The sequence below is a fragment of the Botryllus schlosseri genome, chromosome 5 (assembly GCF_051294905.1).
Source record: "Botryllus schlosseri isolate E-star chromosome 5, Bs_hap1, whole genome shotgun sequence".
Lineage (NCBI taxonomy): Eukaryota > Metazoa > Chordata > Ascidiacea > Stolidobranchia > Styelidae > Botryllus > Botryllus schlosseri.
Window position 1 is genome coordinate 20,769,776 of NC_137240.1, and position 17,997 is coordinate 20,787,772.

Consider the following 17,997-nt stretch of genomic DNA (forward strand, 5'->3'; position numbering starts at 1 on the left):
GCCGTTTGACAGCTATTAAACGATCAAGTTGTCATGGATTTGTCATGGATTAAGTATTTATAAATGCATATGTACATTAGAATTATCTGCATAATAAACTACTTGAAATATATATTTTGATGATTACATGCTGTTGTTTTAGTGTAACTAACCACAACCATTTTTGGTTGGTTACTTATGTATTCATGGAGCGTGTCGACAACTAGGGTCAGTTACAGCAGGCCAATTGTTAACATTTATATTCCGTATATATGACAAATTGTTTTACGAAACAATTGTAGTTTGATACGACATCATATACACTGTTGATAAAACTTGGTCGAACCTAAATAAACCTCCGACACTTAGGTATGACTTATTGAGTCTACCTCATCCGCCGGACTCGAAATCACAACATATTGTTGTTGCAGCATTGGAGTAATCCTAATGTTATTGCAGCTGTCCCTTGTCTCAATTCGCCACACACTTACGGAATATACTCTCGACAACGCATTGGCATGATATACATATGTACTGCTCTTCTTATTTGAAGACGTGATGAGCCAATAATGAACCAGGTAACAATACACGCACCGTATTTATTGCCACAACCAACCAAAATTAAGCCAATTTATTAAATATAATATCAGACACCACGAACGAAGCGGCCAGGGATCTCTTGTCTAGATATCATCCGAAGCGGCGTAGAAAGTCCTTTGTTAGTTTTCACGATGGTATAGCATCTTCGTCAGACTCCTGTGAATTATGACCAATCGGTTAACGACTACCATTACACCAGGTTTAGACGTGCGACACTATGATAACCTCTTGCGTGCTGCCGTCGAACATTTGCTGAAGATCTTTTTCTGTAGAGTAATCCGTTGCTGCAGAACCATCGCAGATCTGTAACATTACGCTGGTCATTAGTCTTGCAACATCAATGCGTCGGACAGCCACATATCCCACGTATGCGAGTACAAAACAGCCTGCGAACTGGAGGCCAGCATACTCACTTCATCGAAGTCTTCCTCCATGATATACAGCAGCTCATGCTCCGTCATGCCGTCGATCATATGTCGATTCGGTGTACACGAGTCGATGGAAGTCCGGGATACACTTTCAAGGGACTGTGACTACAATAATGTTCACATGAATTGCACATATCCGACAAATGTGATGCTCACCTTATCCGGGGTCGATACGTGTCCGACAACTGGCTGGTTCGGCACTACAACATTAGCGTCGGATGGCGAGTCAGCTGCCTCACTGTCATGTCCGGATACAAATACACGAAAGGAATTGACATTCATTCGTTACAGTGTATCCGACTGATAGTAGGCCTATTCGTCGTGACAACGCAACATTGTATCGGTTGGACTGTAGACACCGTGCTCACCTCGTCGTCGGACAAGTCGTACGAAACAAGCGAACGCATTGGTGCTGTAGATGTTGGCGGATGGACATTATTGTCGGACACATCGTCTGTCAGCTCGTTAGGTGAAACGAGTATTGATGCTGTCTCGTGCATACTAGTCACGGATGGCACCTGCAGAAAGTTGTATAAACTCATTGGATGACAAATACCGTATAAAAGTCTGCCTGTTATATACGAACGTCGCATAAAATGTCCGATATGGCATTGTCCTTGCCTGTCGTATTCGGTGCAGCTAAATCGACATAGGATTTATCGTACGGATGAATTGTTGAAATCGACAACGCACCATGGTCAGGTGACGAGTACTGCACATTCGGTAGCGTTGTAATGTATGTGAACCGAAAACGACTGGATTATATCATGGAGCCCGAGTATCAATCGTACGGAATATACTCCCGTTGTCTGGTACGGGACAATTACTTACGTCCAACTCTACTCCGTCTTCCGAAGGCGCATTAACGAGTGGAGTGATTTGCTCCACATCCCTTGGAACTACATGGCGCCGTTTTCGTACGGAAGCATTATTCTCGTTGATCCGACGGGCCTGCGTGATCGAGAAGAACAATCAGGTGAATAGTGCACGGCTAATATTCGATAGACCAAGTAGGACTACACGTGGACATTTAATATCTCATATATACGTGCTGTCATTGTTGATAGGCAAATTATGGTGACATTCACCTCTTCCCGCATCGCCACATCCGCGGGTACGGTCGCTGGGGGTACCAGATTAGAATTGTAGGCGCTTTTGCAACCGGTCTGCGTGATCGAATACAGAGAATCAATAATTGCGTAATTGAATCATTCATACGACCATTAATCTTACGTTATCTCGGTCTTCGCTGGACATGGACCCCGATATCCGTGCTGTTGATGACGATGGTGGGGTGTCCACATCATATATATGCTGTCAGTTTCGTAATAATGGATGTTATTAGGGTAGGAATGAGACACTATATGATACGTGCAGAATAAAGTCGATCGAAATTAGATTAACGTTATACCATCGAGCGGACAACTAGTGGGTATGCTTACCATGTCTGCTGGAGACTCGTACGAACCGGCCGATTGAGCCGGTATACTGGGCGATTGTGCTGAACGCAGTACAATGCGTTGCTAGTATGTCGGGCGACTACGTGAAACGATATGCAGTATGCATATGTCGTAATGGTGGTGTCCCAACGCATTACTTATATAACAGACTCACGTTGTGTGTCATTTCCTCTCTAGCCATATCTGGGTACATCGCAGAAGTTCCGAAGCTTAAAGTAGACCCGGATTCTGCGTCACTCAATCCATCCAGTTCCGACTCCTCCACGGCTGGAGCGATCGGATGCGTCCATAGTTTTTTAGTGTTGCACTTCACATTTACTTGATCAGCTTTTCTGTTCGTTCGAATATTCTGTGGGATAAATAACGAAATATGCGTAAATATTATACGGATACTGTTCAACGGTGTGCGTTATTAGTACAATCATTACATAATCATTCTCATTAGCGCGAACATTTGCGTCATCGGGCACTATCGTAGATTGTGGCGCGTCCCTGTTTGATGTAGGCGGAGTGTATGTTGAACCACTCCGCGATTTGTGCACGGCTAATATTCGATAGACCAAGTAGGACTACACGCGGACATTTACTATCTTATATATACGTGCTGTCATTGTTGATAGGCAACTTATTTTGACATTCACCTCTTCCCGCATCGCCACATCCGCGGGTACGGTCGCTGGTGGTACCAGATTATGATTGTAGGCGCTCTTGCAACCGGTCTGCGTAATCAAATACTGAGACTCAATAATTGCGTAATTGAATCATTCATACGACCATTAATCTTACGTTATCTCGGTCTTCGCTGGACATGGACCCCGATATCCGTGCTGTTGATGACGATGGTGGGGTGTCCACGTCATATATATGCTGTCAGATTCGTAATAATGGATGTTATTTGGGTAGGAATGAGACACTACATGATACGTGCAGAATAAATTCGATGGAAATGATATTAACGTTATACCAGCGAGCGGAAAACTAGTGGGTATGCTTACCATGTCTGCCGGAGACTCGTACGAACCGGCCAATTGAGCCGGTCTACTGGGCGATTGTGCCGAACGCAGTACAATGCGTTGCTAGTATGTCGGGCGACTACGTGAAACGATATGCAGTATGCATATGTCTCTAAATGGTGGTGTCCCAACACATTACTTATATAACAGACTCACGTTGTCTGTCATTTCCTCTCTAGCCATATCTGGGTACATCGCAGAAGTTCCGAAGCTTATATTAGACCCCAGTTCTGCGTCACTCAATCCATCCAGTTCCGACTCCTCCACGGCTGGAGCGATCGGATGCGTCCATAGTTTTTTAGGTTTGCACTTCACATTTACTTGATCAGCGTTTCTGTTCGTTCGAATATTCTGTGGTATAAATAACGAAATATGCGTAAATATTATACGGATACTGTTCAACGGTGTGCGTTATTAGTACAATCATTACATAATCATTCTCATTAGCGCGAACATTTGCGTCATCGGGCACGATCGTAGATTGTGGCGCGTCCCTGTTTGATGGAGACGAAGTGTATGTTGAACCACTCCGCGATTTGCTTTGGATTTCACGCCCGGCCTGTGTAACCAAGTACTTATCTATATTAATGTGCACCTGTATACGTTATTTGATCATGACTTACATTAGATCGCTTGTCCGTATTAGCAAGATGTCGCGTCGGCGCGGATAGTGATACGTCGTCGGCGTCACTCGAAATAGTCTGTATTCCGTCAAACAACATCATACGCTAGTGTCACGACTACACATGTCCGCGACATAAAATAACACATCTAACAAACGACGCCGACTCTGTTCAGGGCGTCTAGAGCGATTTCGCGCGGCGATACGGTTAGGACTCCGGTGGTGACTCGGTACATACCTCTATCTGTACGGATTTATCAGGCGTAGAGCAAGCGCGCCTACGCACGTCTGATGAAGTGGACGGCATGTCGTCCTCGCTGTCCGAACTTATCACCCGTGCTGGGCGTCGCTCACTACGCCTTGTTTCCGAACCGGATGCGCTTCTACGCACTTTCGACGAGGTACACGGCATGTCATCCTCGCTGTTCGAGTAGATAACTCGTACCGGGCGCTTCTCACTGCGCCTTGTGTCTGATCCAGATGCAAATACCTTTACCTGCGAGTAGTCGAGACATAATTAAAAACGGTAGATGACATTTTCTTATAGTGTAGTGTGCACCTGAAAAACAACAGCTGATGTTTAGCATGTATAATACATATAATCACGAATAGGAATGCTACAGTCAACAGTTCATTTATCATAGCTGTACGAGGTAACCTGATGATAGTTAATGTAGATATAAACGGTATAGTACCTGTGGTGTTCATTGACATCGGTACATTGAAGAGTATTTATGTGTTATATATATATAAGAATATATAATAACAATAACACTAACCTGGTTTGCGGGTGACGCACGAACGGTGGACGGCACGATATACGGTATTGGTTCGTCCAACCATCGATCGCTCATCATCCGCAGAGTCTCTTCGTCCATGGTGTTTGTTAAGCAACTGTAATATTCTTCTACCGTTCGGAACTGATCTGCTAAGCATTCTTTTCCAAGGTCAGGAAGGCCTGCGTCGACGAGATCGGCGACGAGCCGGTCGAGAATTCCTTCGCACGTTGCGCTCAGTATTGGTCGCCTGTCAGTGCGTGGAACAAACACGCCTGCGAAGTCTAAAACCAGAAATCGCCTGTCCCACGCTTCCCTCAGTTCACCGTTAGAAACAAGTATAGCGAACGGGTCCGGGTCGTTACTGGTGATAACCACGATGGTGGCACCGTTAGACTGTTTAGCACCATGAGTTTTGGCAGACCATGAGCCATGAAACATCTGCTTCAGTGACGCCATCATACCGGCGTTGCCCCAAAAATTTCGGCCAGCGTCGTCGCTTTTCAATATTCTTGAATGCGAATTCATATGCAGCTGTCCCACACCGGATGAATCGTGTGGTATGACACTAGATATACGAGGTGGGAACAGCAAATTGCATAGCAGTGTCTTCCCAGCTCCCGGCGTTCCTTTGAATAGTATGTGTGGCGCACGCGACACGCTATTACCACGGGCCTCAATTACCGCACACAACAGGCAAGCCATCGTCTGGGTCCTATTCAACGTGATACCATTGAAGGTTGCGCGCGTTACCCGATTTTTTAAAATGTCATTGACCATATGGACGCCTTCATCCACAGTTGTGGTGCTAGCACGCCGACGGTTTCGCCAAGATAGTAAGGCGCGGTGATGCCGAACACCTACAGTCGGCGGCCATTGGTGGAAGCTTCGACTAACCAGATTGGCTGATATGGTGAACCCCAACTTATCGGTCAGGTAAAACTCCCACTCCCCGAATGAAGGTTTCTCCTCGAAGTCCAGGTATCCCTGGCTCACAGCATGGAGTTGTACGGTCCAGGACGCGGCGCGCCTTCCGCCTATAATACGAGCCAGTCTAGACGGTAGCTCGTCATTCGTTTTGTTGAACCTGCATATGTACGCACATCGTGTGTGAAATATGAAATTGCAACTAGTACGTGCTTAACTCACATGAGGTTGACGTGTGCCACTACGTCGGTAGTCGCTGCTAGCTGATTACGAACGACATGTATGCCGGCCGCGGCCAGCATCCTCCTTGCTTCGCCCGCCGTATATGACTTGCGACCACGTGTTAGCTGCAACGTGGTTAATTACAGTGATGTTCGAATGTCGGGGAATACGTATACTTACCAGAGGCGGTACTATCAGTCCGAGTCGTCCCTCTGTACAGTGTAACTCCATGCTAGCAGTAAATATGTCAACGTCCATACCTTGGGTGTCCTGCACGGTTAGTTGCACGCCAGCCGATGAGCTACGAAATACCCACCATGCAGCGAGACAATCGTCCGAACTTGATGATTCCAATAACGCCGATAGTTTTGATGAATATTTCATCATGTAATAATATTCGTTCGCCATCCAGATTGAGCCAGGTCTCAAACGCTAATGATTGCTCCAACAGGCGTGGGCCGATAATGGAGTGCTCGCACGTGGTGTCGGCCATGATCAGACACGCGCTGATTGTCATCGTGTGTAATTTTATATTCCCGTACAATTACAAATTAGGCAGAGGATCATCGTTATACGATCGTGTAATTAGAAGTCATGTAGTAATACAAGTGTGGGTGATCGGATTCACACACGAGTGTCCTATATTGAGTAATTCCGTCGGACCGGATCTCTTTCGGTCGTCTACCACGTGGTAGAGCCACTGTTCACCAATGTACTATATCGCTCATGTATGAAGCCATATCACACATACTGCACAACCGATGTAAGACAGCAATTATGTCAACAGACGCCAACTAGAGTCCCGTTATATTATAGTACAATGAGTATAAATTGGCTGGGCATCGCTGATAATGGCTCACGATGATCATTGTTGTCATTTGCGTCATTCCCTGTTTTTGTATAATAAAATAGTCATTCACACCAGGCCGCTCTTTGTCCATGTTGATTTGATACACTCGCTGCATACTTGAAGCACGAACCACATATTGCCTGCGTACGACACCGCCTACACAGACCAGTGCACGGTGATGAGCCTACGCGTCCCAGGGTGCCCAACTGCCCATGAACATTATGCGCGCGTATAACAATGTTCGAATCGATATAGGGTCACGCACTAACATTCATTATTCGCTATTAGTCGACCACCAATTGATCGGTTTGATGGCACCTGCTTTATAATACCATAAGTAATTTGATCAAATCTAATCGCAATGTTATACTCTCCAAGAAACCGTTGCGGGCTTCAGATACAATTAGCGACAAGCTATATCATTGGTAAGCCTGTTCGTCGATACTAGGGTAAGCCGGGAGTGACGTTTTGTATAATACATCTATCAGATACATAGCGTATAGTGTATAATTAGAGCTAATCATGATGTAGATTCAATTACTTTTCCATATCCCAATGATTCAGTGTTGTAATGACTCTAGTCCTGACTCGAATCAAGGCAGACTCGAGTCCGATTGTATCATGTATCGACTGCATTATACTCATGTACTCAAATTATGGAAATGACTCGACTCACCTCCAATTAATATGTGTATTGACTCTAATTGGTATCGAATATTTGCGCATGAATCGAACCAAGTCATATGACTCGATACTAATACGGCCAATACCGACCTTGCAAAGATTATTAAAGTATCCACACGGTTGGGAGTTCGTATAATATAAATGCGAACCATTCGATATAACCGAGTAGAGTTATAGAAATGTGTTTGTAGAAAAGCTTAAATGGAAACTGACCAGTCAATACAATTACTTGGCCTCGATTATAGTAATAATACCATGACTCGGGATGTACACACTGCTTGCTGACTTGGTGACGAATCTAAAAGAACTACAAATAACTATATTCAAACATATAACAGTAAGATTCAGTTGTGACTCATAACCTTGTGACTTGGTTACAACTCTGCAATGGATATGACGACAAGGATATTGTGAACATTATTACATATTAGCAGTATGCCTGTTATCGGCGAGCAGTTGGAATGCACGTGTAATGTTAGAAGTGACCAACGATAAATCCATTTGGTAACGAATTACAACTTGTATTATATCATATAATATATATATATATATATATATGCGCGTGTATGTTAATGATAGTGCAGTCGGCCCAATATACAGTTCGCGTACCATTTGTGTATTATTCGTCGGGATTGGAACATGCACTTACATCTCAACATGTATTTTCGCTATACGAAAGCGGTTAAACGATCACCAGATACATGGAATTTGTGATAGCCGTTTCTCGACATATTATCTTGATTCGCAGTCATTATCGATGATCGGATATCATACCTTATCATGAATTTTGTTATCAAATAACACTGGATACTTGATACATTTGTTAGGTTACCTAATTTAGGCCTACACACCAAATTATGTTCAATTCCAATCAGTAGTCGCATTGATACAAGATAACTTTTTCTATATATTATATATTAATAAATAGTAAAAAAATGGAACTGTTTCTGTCCACCCCATGAAAGTGGAAGGTTGTCTATAGAAACAACGGTTACCACATTTGGTTACTTTCAAACCATCAAAAGCGGAGTTATTGTCGTGAAAAATCTGGATTATGAATAAAATATTATTTACGGTGAACAGTTCGATTGGACCGGTGTGACATAAATATAAAAATACGCACGGCTCTTCATCCCACATTGTTAGGCATAGGAATCGTCCGTGTTATTACACGCAGCAATGATCCGTCACAAATCCAACAAATACTGATAAAGAATATCGCCTGGTATAAACTTGCACTATCGTAGTCATCTGAATTGTGAGTTCAATATGAATTCTCTCTTCCGTCGTTATGTAATATTGAGTTAATAATCCGTGCTTTACACGGCTATGCTAAACTTATATACATTATCAGCACAGTGTATAGCTACTACGCATGATATATGACATGTTCACTATCGATTGCCGACAAGTCTTCATACTTGATGCATTATATTGAGCGTCATAGTATACAAAATCCACATTATAATACAGCGATAGTGCGCATATAACATGATACATGCACACTTAGTTTGATTGGAGAGCACAATTGTCAAGGTACCTATGAAGCAATGGGATATGTACATTCTACTCTCGATGCAATAACGTATGAATATAGTCGGTGGTTGGATAGAACATATAAAGGCCATCGTTATACACTATGCATATGGTTGTACTTTATCCATATGGTTGTTAACTAATCACATGGAATATCACCATGCCCGTAGTGTTGTTCGCACCTGTTAATGGTGACAATGATTTCAAGGTATGGCGGACTGTTCTACTATAAAGTCGTTGACCAACAGTTAGATATGGTGTCTGATACATATTATGCGATACGCATTTCGCATTATGTGAATGATGAGCAATTTTATGTATCTTTGTACGAAACGAATACGTCATAATCGGAATCGCGATCATATGAATAGTCATGTACATGAAATACAATGTGATCTGGTATGATTGCGTGACATATGAAACAATTACTGTGTAGAATACCAAAAATGTTATCGCGTATTAAGCAACAGATTAGTAACGTTATACGGTTTCTTATAGCGTATTACCTTACAGGTGGCATGAAGGTTAGTGGTCAACATATCATGAATTACATAGTGCAATCAACGACTGCGTTGATTAGGATGACTTCTGATACGATATCGATCGCGCAGTCGTGATTGCCCGCGGTACATGTGTCTATGAATGGCCCATTAAATTCGTTTGGATGGTCTTTTATTTGAGAATCTCTGGCGACAATATGGCAAATGCGCCAGCGAACAGGATCGGGACATTCGACCCTGCAGTAAGCAGCTTAACGAAAACTTTAATGACAAGCAAGCGAAGTAGGGCAAACTTCTGGGCGTTCCGATGTGGCGTGCCAGGTATGGCCCTATTGCTGCGGGACAAAAATATGAATACGGTATTCGCATTCTCCGGTGGCAAAAAGACAAGAAGGCGGGCAACCGCCACGTGTGATGGGTTCTTGATGGTGAGTATACACTGTTCACATGTTCATTGAACAGAACTGTAGATGTCTGTACTGTGATGACTGTTACATTTGATTGCACGTGAATGTAACTAATATACGATGTTAAACAGACGAAAAGTATATCCCCGGCAGCTCAGTTAACCAGCAATGACGTCCAGCTAATCCTGCGTACTGCGACTGCACTGAGGGTTAAGGATATGACGTCACTGATAGTGGACGAGCCGATCGCTTATATTAATGCAATGTGAGTATGACACTCTTCATAAACAACTAGATAAGTCGTCATGTATATGTGTGACATGGGCATGGACCTAGTATTATATGATTGCAACTTTTGCACAGGTACGCCGATACGTCATACCAGATGCCTATGAAATTGGCCAGGATGTGTTATCCGGTTAACCGGTTAACGGAGGCTACTCGCATCATCGCGCTTGGCACATTGCAGAACAACGCCGCGGTCATGCGACAAGTTGGGGCTACCGGATTGCCGGCCGTGTCATGGATATTTCATTACGCGAGGAAATACCGCATTTCGTTCCGCGACACGGTCGATCTGATGCGCCGCGCTCACGCTATCATTAATGCAAATGGTCGTGGCCAATGACATCTAGAAATGTGATGTTGAACAATATCTTTATAAAAGTTGTATCTTCGTACTTTTGTGTGTCTTCGTAATTTTGCGCAGGTCAACGTTGAATATCAACAAAGGATTTATACTAGCGTTACGATTGGCAGCTCTATTGCATCAAACCGAAGTGCCGTTGACAGCTATACTGTTCCCACATATCGTATGTCAGAATAGGTAAAATTGATAAATCAAAATTTGTTATCTATTGTGTCAATTCTTGATAATGTCCGTTCTCGGTGGTGTTCAAAGTTGGTTCAGGTTGCAACGACTCAAGTCACGATTTTATGATGACTCTCCTTGACTCCAATTCATATATACTCAAAATAAGTAAAATACTCGGTTCGAATCTATAGATATAGAAGCTGTGTATTGACTCGACTTGGAATAGAGTCATCGCGCATGACTCGGAACAAGTCATAGGAAGCGATACCCAAAGGCCGAGACCGACATTTATTTATAATTTTGAAGTATATTAGAGTAACTACAATATTGGGATATCGTATATTAGCGCTGGTATAGTTGAAAATGAGACGGGACTGATAAAATTGAGGAATAATATAATATAACAAATGTCAACGACTCGTTAGCACCAAGGTGATAACCATGCATCAACTGGAATAGGATCAGTAAACACGATGACTTGTGGTATGGGACGCTAATCATATTATAATGACTAGGACTTGCCTCGATATTAAATTAAAATACACTGGAATTGAGTCGAGTTAATAATAATACGAAAGTCATATTGAAATGCGACTCAAAGCCTATTGACTTGGCCAGACCCTGGTGGTATCTCTTATCGATATTGTGCATTATCGGTAATGTACAGTCTTGATGGCGTCGGTTATCGGTAATGTCCATTCTCATTATTGTACATTTTAAATAATTGCTTTATCGGTAATGCTTTGCTCGATATAGACCTGTGACCATCCGTATCGATGACGGGCGTAGTGTCGTTGCGCTACCTCCATGACCACTTCTCATAACTATAATCAGTTATGATACGTCAATTGACATTGTTTAGGCATGCGTGTTCTACTATTATTCAATGCATACCAGTCAGCATGGACTGTAATGTCCATTCTCTATAATTGCATACTCGGTAATGGTTTTCTCGGTATTGACCGGTGACCATCCTTTTTGATGGGAAGCGACGTGTCACTACATGCCATTGGTTTCAATTGTTACCAGATAAACGAACCCGATCCTTATGTAACCGTCATATGCATGAATACCATACCATCAAATATATTCATATTAATGTATGTCGTGCGATAGAGCATCCTTGAAAATGGCTGAACTTGACTCGAGTGTAGAGTCCCTTAAAGGACTGGAGATAGACTCTTATATATGGATATTCTAGTATTGAGTCTTTATGTATTGTAGAAGAGCATAGTAAAGTCCATCCAAGAGACCCGAGTCATTTCATATGACAAATATGACAACGGTCATCCAAAAGTAGCGTAAATGGGCTAATTGTATATAGAGCACAGATGGTATTGGTGGGTGTATTGCACTAGAGTAGTCATTAAATCAAGTTGCAGGCGCGTAATCCACTACTTACATGCGTATGTAATAGTTTAAACTTATCGCAAGGTTATCGCAACGACTACCACAATTAACGACTACTAAGCGTAATATGATATGGCGATGTCTTACCGTAATAGCTACTAAGACGGGAGTAACCTATATAATAGCTAATGTGAGCAACACAAAGTTTGCCGCTTTATTTCATTCAATACGTGCTGCTAACTTGAACTAACCCTTATAATTATATAATATACCATTGCATTTCATTCTTACCGAGAAAGCGAACCCGATAACTATCTAACCGTTATATACATTGCTGTATGTCGTACGACAGGGATCCTTATTGGTGAAGGGCGACGTGTCGCTACGCTTCGCTCGCTCCACGTCTCGCGAAGCTCTTATGATATTATACGTTAACTAAGGTATTGAATTGCAATGTGAGGCGTCGAACGATAGGATCGCAGCGTAACGGGGCCCAACAAATATAATTACCCGCAAACTTTGCCGCTTTCTTTCATTCACTATGTGATGCTAACTTGAACCAACCCTTTTTATTAGGATGACGTTGTACAGTTCGTGATATCTTCGGGACGGTTTATATAGTATAGCTAAAACATGTACATCCAATATTTATATAACCAAATATGTTGATCTCGTGTTTGTACATTGGCGGCTTGCTCCGTATATTTAATGTACATGTTGGTATACCAAACGTACTGAGCTATACTGTATATATTTGGATAATGCAAATTCATTGTAATAACAAGTATAGAAGTGGCGCACCAAACCTGTGCCGTGATAAGCGCCACCATCACGATATTATTAATGAAATCAAACATCGGTCTTGCCGTATGAGTGGCTAGTCATGCGAAATGACTCGAGTCCAATTAGGGTCAACAAAGATATTGACTCGATTCGAGTCAGTTCCGTCTTTGCAGAAAATAACTTGGGTCAATTTGAGTCATCAATAAATCGCGTCTCTAGTCGATTCATTACAAACCCGGTTGCGACTAAGTCCATTTTTCATACGTAACGAGCATATTATCCAACATCGATACTACTTGAAATTATTTTTTGTGAGATAAGTGCTGTGAGAGGTGCAGTGTTCTGATACGTGTTATTCGGTCCGAATGTCAATTATTACACGAAATAATTGGCGGTTTGAAATAGGAATCTATCGATCACGCCCGTCTCATTAACTTATATTGTCCGCGTTGGACATTCCCGGTCATGTCCATATTCGGCGATGTCCATTTTCGGTAATATCCGTTCTTAGTAATGTATTTTCTCGATGGTGTCAATTCTCGGTAATTTCCATTCTATGTATTGGCCATTCTCGGTGGTGTCCATTCTCGGTATTGATCATTCTCGGTATTGTCCATTCTCGATCGTGTCCATAACCAGCATTGTCTATTCATGGTGGTGCCCATTCTCGGTAATGCCAATTTTCAATATTTGCATGATAGGTAATGGTTTGCACGGTATTGACACGTGCCCATCCTTAACGATGAATGGCGACATGTCACTACGCTACGCTCCCGCCACGTCTCATCATTGTAAGCTGTTAGTATAAGTCAATTGACAATTTGATGCATGTATGTTCTACTAGTATGCAATGCATATCCCTACGTTGGCCATTCTCGGAAATGTCTATACTCGGTGATGTCCATTCTCATTAATATCCGTTATTTGTGATGTAATTTCTCGATGGTGTCAAATCTTGGTAATGTCCATTCTATGTATTGTCTATTCTCGGTGGTGTCCATTATCGGAATGTCCATTCTCGGTGGCGTCCATAATCTGTAATGCCTATTCACTATGGTGGACGTTCTCGGCAACTTCCATTCTCTATGATTGCGTTCTCGGTAACTGTTTGATGAGTAGGCTATTGACCGGTTACCAACCTTTTTGATGGGAGGAGACGTGTCGGTACGTGCCATTGACTTTGATTGTTACCAGAGAAACGAACCCGATACCGATGCAACCGTCATATGCAATGCATGAATATCCTAGGATCAAATATATTCATGTATGTCTTGCGATAGAACATCCTAGACTTGATTCGAGTGTATTGTCCCTTCAAGGACTGGAGATAGACTCTAATATATGGATATTCTAGTATTGAATATTTATGTATTGTAGAAGCGCATAGTAAAGTCTCTTCAACTATATTCATTTTTGCAACGAGACCCGAGTCAATTCATCTGACAAATATGCCAATAGTCATCCAAAAGCGTAAATGGACTACGTGTATATAGAGTACAGATGATATTGGTGGGTTTATTTCACTATAGTATTCATTAAATCAAGTTGCAACCGTGTCATCCATTGCTTACATACGTATATAATAGTTTGAATTAATCGCAGGGCTAGCGCAACGACTACCACATTTAACGAGTCCTAAGCGTAATATGAGATGGCGATTTCTTACCGTATTATCTATGAACGCTACGGTACTAGGACGGGATCAACCTATAAAAAAGCTAATGAATGCAATACAAAGTTTGCCGCTTTCTTGCATTCACTACGTGACGCTAACTTGAACCAACCTTTATCTTATAAGATACTATTGCATTTCATTCTTACCGATAAAGCGAACCCGATAACTATCTAACTGTTATACACATTGCTGTATGTCGTACGATAGGGATCCTTAGTTGTGAAGGGCGACGTGTCGCTACGCTTCGCTCGCTCCACGTCTCGCGAGGCTCTTATGATATTATACGTTAACATAGGTATTGAATTGTAATGTGAGGTGTTGCACGATAGGATCGCAGCGAAACGGCGCCCGACTAACATAATTACCCGCGATGTAATCATTGGTCGACAAATATAACACGCGCTCTAAGCACTAACTAAATTGTCGCCCTTATAGCCGTAAGGAATGCATGAGCGATTTTCGATTGCTCTAAAAGTTTACCGATTTTCTCTAAATGTCTCATTTAGATTTAGAGGAATATATCCCCAAAGGCAAAATATGTAAGAGATTTGTCGACATTTATAACCCTCACCGGGCAGGATCGGGTCTCTAAGATAAGAGGTGGGCCACAGCACATTTTCAAACCGGAAAATGGGCCACGGCCAAGAAATGGCTGAGAACCCCTGGTCTAATAGATCTGGATCTCCACCGTCCCTAATAGAAGGCACTTGAATAGGCAGATGAAAGTGTCTAGGCAATTATTCAACGACCCTTGTAGTGACTGCACAAAATTACACGGAATATCTAAACAATGACAAGGAATTGAGCCTAATTTTTTTTTGATTAAACAAATTCATAATGTCGGAACGTAGTTTTTTACAGCTTTTCTAATGTACAAGTTACCCTATAACGAAAACGTAACACTAATTTTTAGCCTCCGAACATACTAGGCAATTGTAGCCTAACAAAACACGAGACTAACACAATATCGAAACAATAGTAAAGGCATTAGGCCTAACAATCTTTTTGTTATTTACTTAAGTGTCGTCGTGCACTATCAATGCTTTTAATAATGATTTTATAATATACAAGTTAACCTAAATGTAAATACACAGCACAACATCTAACACTAACACACATGAAAAAAAATATCACTCAAAATGAACACAATTTCTAGCCAAAATGCTAGAAATTACCACAAGATTTCCCATTTGTGGCTAAAAAAAAATCAATAATGGCACTACTGCCCACCAAGGGAGGATATCTAACTTCAAAAACAAGTCCTGGCCACCAATATGTACAAGTGTGGCTGTTGAAAAAAAAATCGGTACTTATACTTCGCTCAGTATATAGTACGATTGAGTAAAATCGACGTTTACTTCAATCTCGCGGTGCACATCTGCTGCTCAATAGCTGAGGGACATATCTGCCTGCTGTAGCATATTCAAGGCAGGTTTCAAATGGGGTTTGGCTCTTCTTTTCGGTGTGGGAAACTGCGTAGTATTCGTTTGAATTCCCGGCTGGTCTGGCTTGAACAGACTTCAGGGGATTGGGCTCTCGCAGAACAATAACTGTATATTTCGCATGGCTACACATTTTGTTATCGACGCCGGTTGGGTCGATTGATTGCTGGAGGGAGCGATATTACGTCGGTCGAGGTCGAGTCGGCCGGTCGAATGAGGTAGAGAGCGGTATTACGTCGGTAATCTGCTGTGGACATGTGGTCAACAGTCAGCCTCCTTTTGCCGCATTGTTAGTGTACTGCCGGCGTCAACCGTTTTCCCGATTTCTCATTTCGTTGCGAATCGGTGCTGTTGATTTCGTAACACGAAATAATGCCAGAATTGTTCCCCAAGTCGATCGAAAACGTTCGATGTCCCTTTGACTATGAGAGCTTGATGCACCGGAAGAGAATGCGAGATCGGTATCGTGCGAGCAATCTGAAACAGCACACGACAGCCAGCATCACTTTGAAAAGGACTTAACTAGGCTTAGCACGAATACGACACAAGATAACAACTAACAATAAAATGAATTGAAATAAATGTCTCCAAAGCCCTGTAACTACAAGCCATATGGACTTATGGAGGTAACTACTTGACGTGAAGAGGTGGTAAAAGTAGAAAGCTACTCAAGTAGAAGTAGAAGTAGCGACGCAAAAATCTACTCAAGTACTATTAGTTTTGAAAAACGGTCGCAATTCGTTTGCATGGACTGTCAAACCTTTGCGCGATTAGTATAGGCCAACGTTAATCAAAAATATGTTTGACCGTAAAATCACCATATAGTGTATCCTTATTTTCGGAAAATGCAAAACGGTAGGTTCAAGCGTTTTGATGTGCCATATTTACTGTGATGAATATTTGATATGGGCGGCAATGCCGTATGAGCGGAACCACGCAATTCGGTACCTAAATTATATTCACCAACACTTTCGCGGAAACTAATTTGTCACTCTATAACTACTGTGCGCGAAGCGCAACCAAAGTTCTGGCTTTGCTTGACTTTGATGAAAATTAAAGCTGGTACTCCGTGAAACAGCCCTGTAATTCCTCAGGCTATCTTTCTTATTGGAGGATCACACTACTTCTACTTGACAAACTGAAATAGCGAAAAGTAAGTAAGTAGATCACAAAATATTACGAAGTAGAAGTAGAAAAAAATCAGATCTACATGGGTAAATATCAGAAGTAGCGGGAAACTACTTGAGTACTTCAAAAAAAAGTAGAAGTGATTCTTTGCGGGCCACCTCTGTTGACGTGATGTAAGGGCAGGGTAATTCGGTAATTACAAATAAAATAACAATTGCTGCACCTAACAGCATTTAAGGCAGTAAAAGTGTAATAAACGGTTGGCTACATGATAAGCAGACAACTCACGCAAGTTCGTAATTAAAAACATGTGGTGATATACGTGTAATAAAAAGCTATCGTAATCCTTCCATGCGAAGGATCCACCTTACTGTACAACCGAAGAACGTCTCAGTAAGCTACGTGGCGCGTCGACTCAACTATACTTTTTTGTTTTGTTTTGTTGTATTCATGGTGTTTATCGACTACTATGGTCATTTACACCAGGCCGATATTGTTCATTATTTTTCCGTAACTGCCGACTTATAGCACGACCCACCTCTAGGCTTTTTGTAAGACACCGCTTACGCAGATGAGATGGCGAGGAGGAGCCTAGGTAAACCTCCAACACTTAGATATCGGAATTCTGAAGTCGACGTCGGTCGGACTCGAACCCGCACCCATTGGTGTTGCAGCCGCGGATTATACCACTGCGCTATCTCGCCACTCAACTATACTTGAACAATGCTATCATGTAATGAGCAGTTCATTGAGTTTGGACGCGTTCTGCGAAATGCGGAAGCCAATAACTAATTAAAAAAA

At 42.2% G+C, this 17,997-nt stretch overlaps 2 protein-coding genes across 2 annotated transcripts; one reads left to right on the forward strand and one right to left on the reverse strand.

Moving 5' to 3' along the window:
• Positions 1-326: 326 nt before the first annotated feature.
• On the reverse strand, positions 327-1,717 carry LOC145439361 (uncharacterized). The gene is made up of 2 exons (XM_080316855.1): positions 1,164-1,717; positions 327-1,112 (listed from the first exon to the last, which is right to left on the reverse strand). The coding sequence occupies exons 1-2, from the start codon at positions 1,287-1,289 to the stop codon at positions 903-905; spliced, it is 336 nt and encodes a 111-aa protein (XP_080172981.1). The 5' UTR covers positions 1,290-1,717; the 3' UTR covers positions 327-902.
• Positions 1,718-9,521: 7,804 nt separating this feature from the next.
• On the forward strand, positions 9,522-10,684 carry LOC145438477 (uncharacterized). Its single transcript, XM_080315803.1, has 2 exons — positions 9,522-10,269; positions 10,368-10,684. The coding sequence occupies exons 1-2, from the start codon at positions 10,223-10,225 to the stop codon at positions 10,630-10,632; spliced, it is 312 nt and encodes a 103-aa protein (XP_080171929.1). The 5' UTR covers positions 9,522-10,222; the 3' UTR covers positions 10,633-10,684.
• Positions 10,685-17,997: the final 7,313 nt, after the last annotated feature.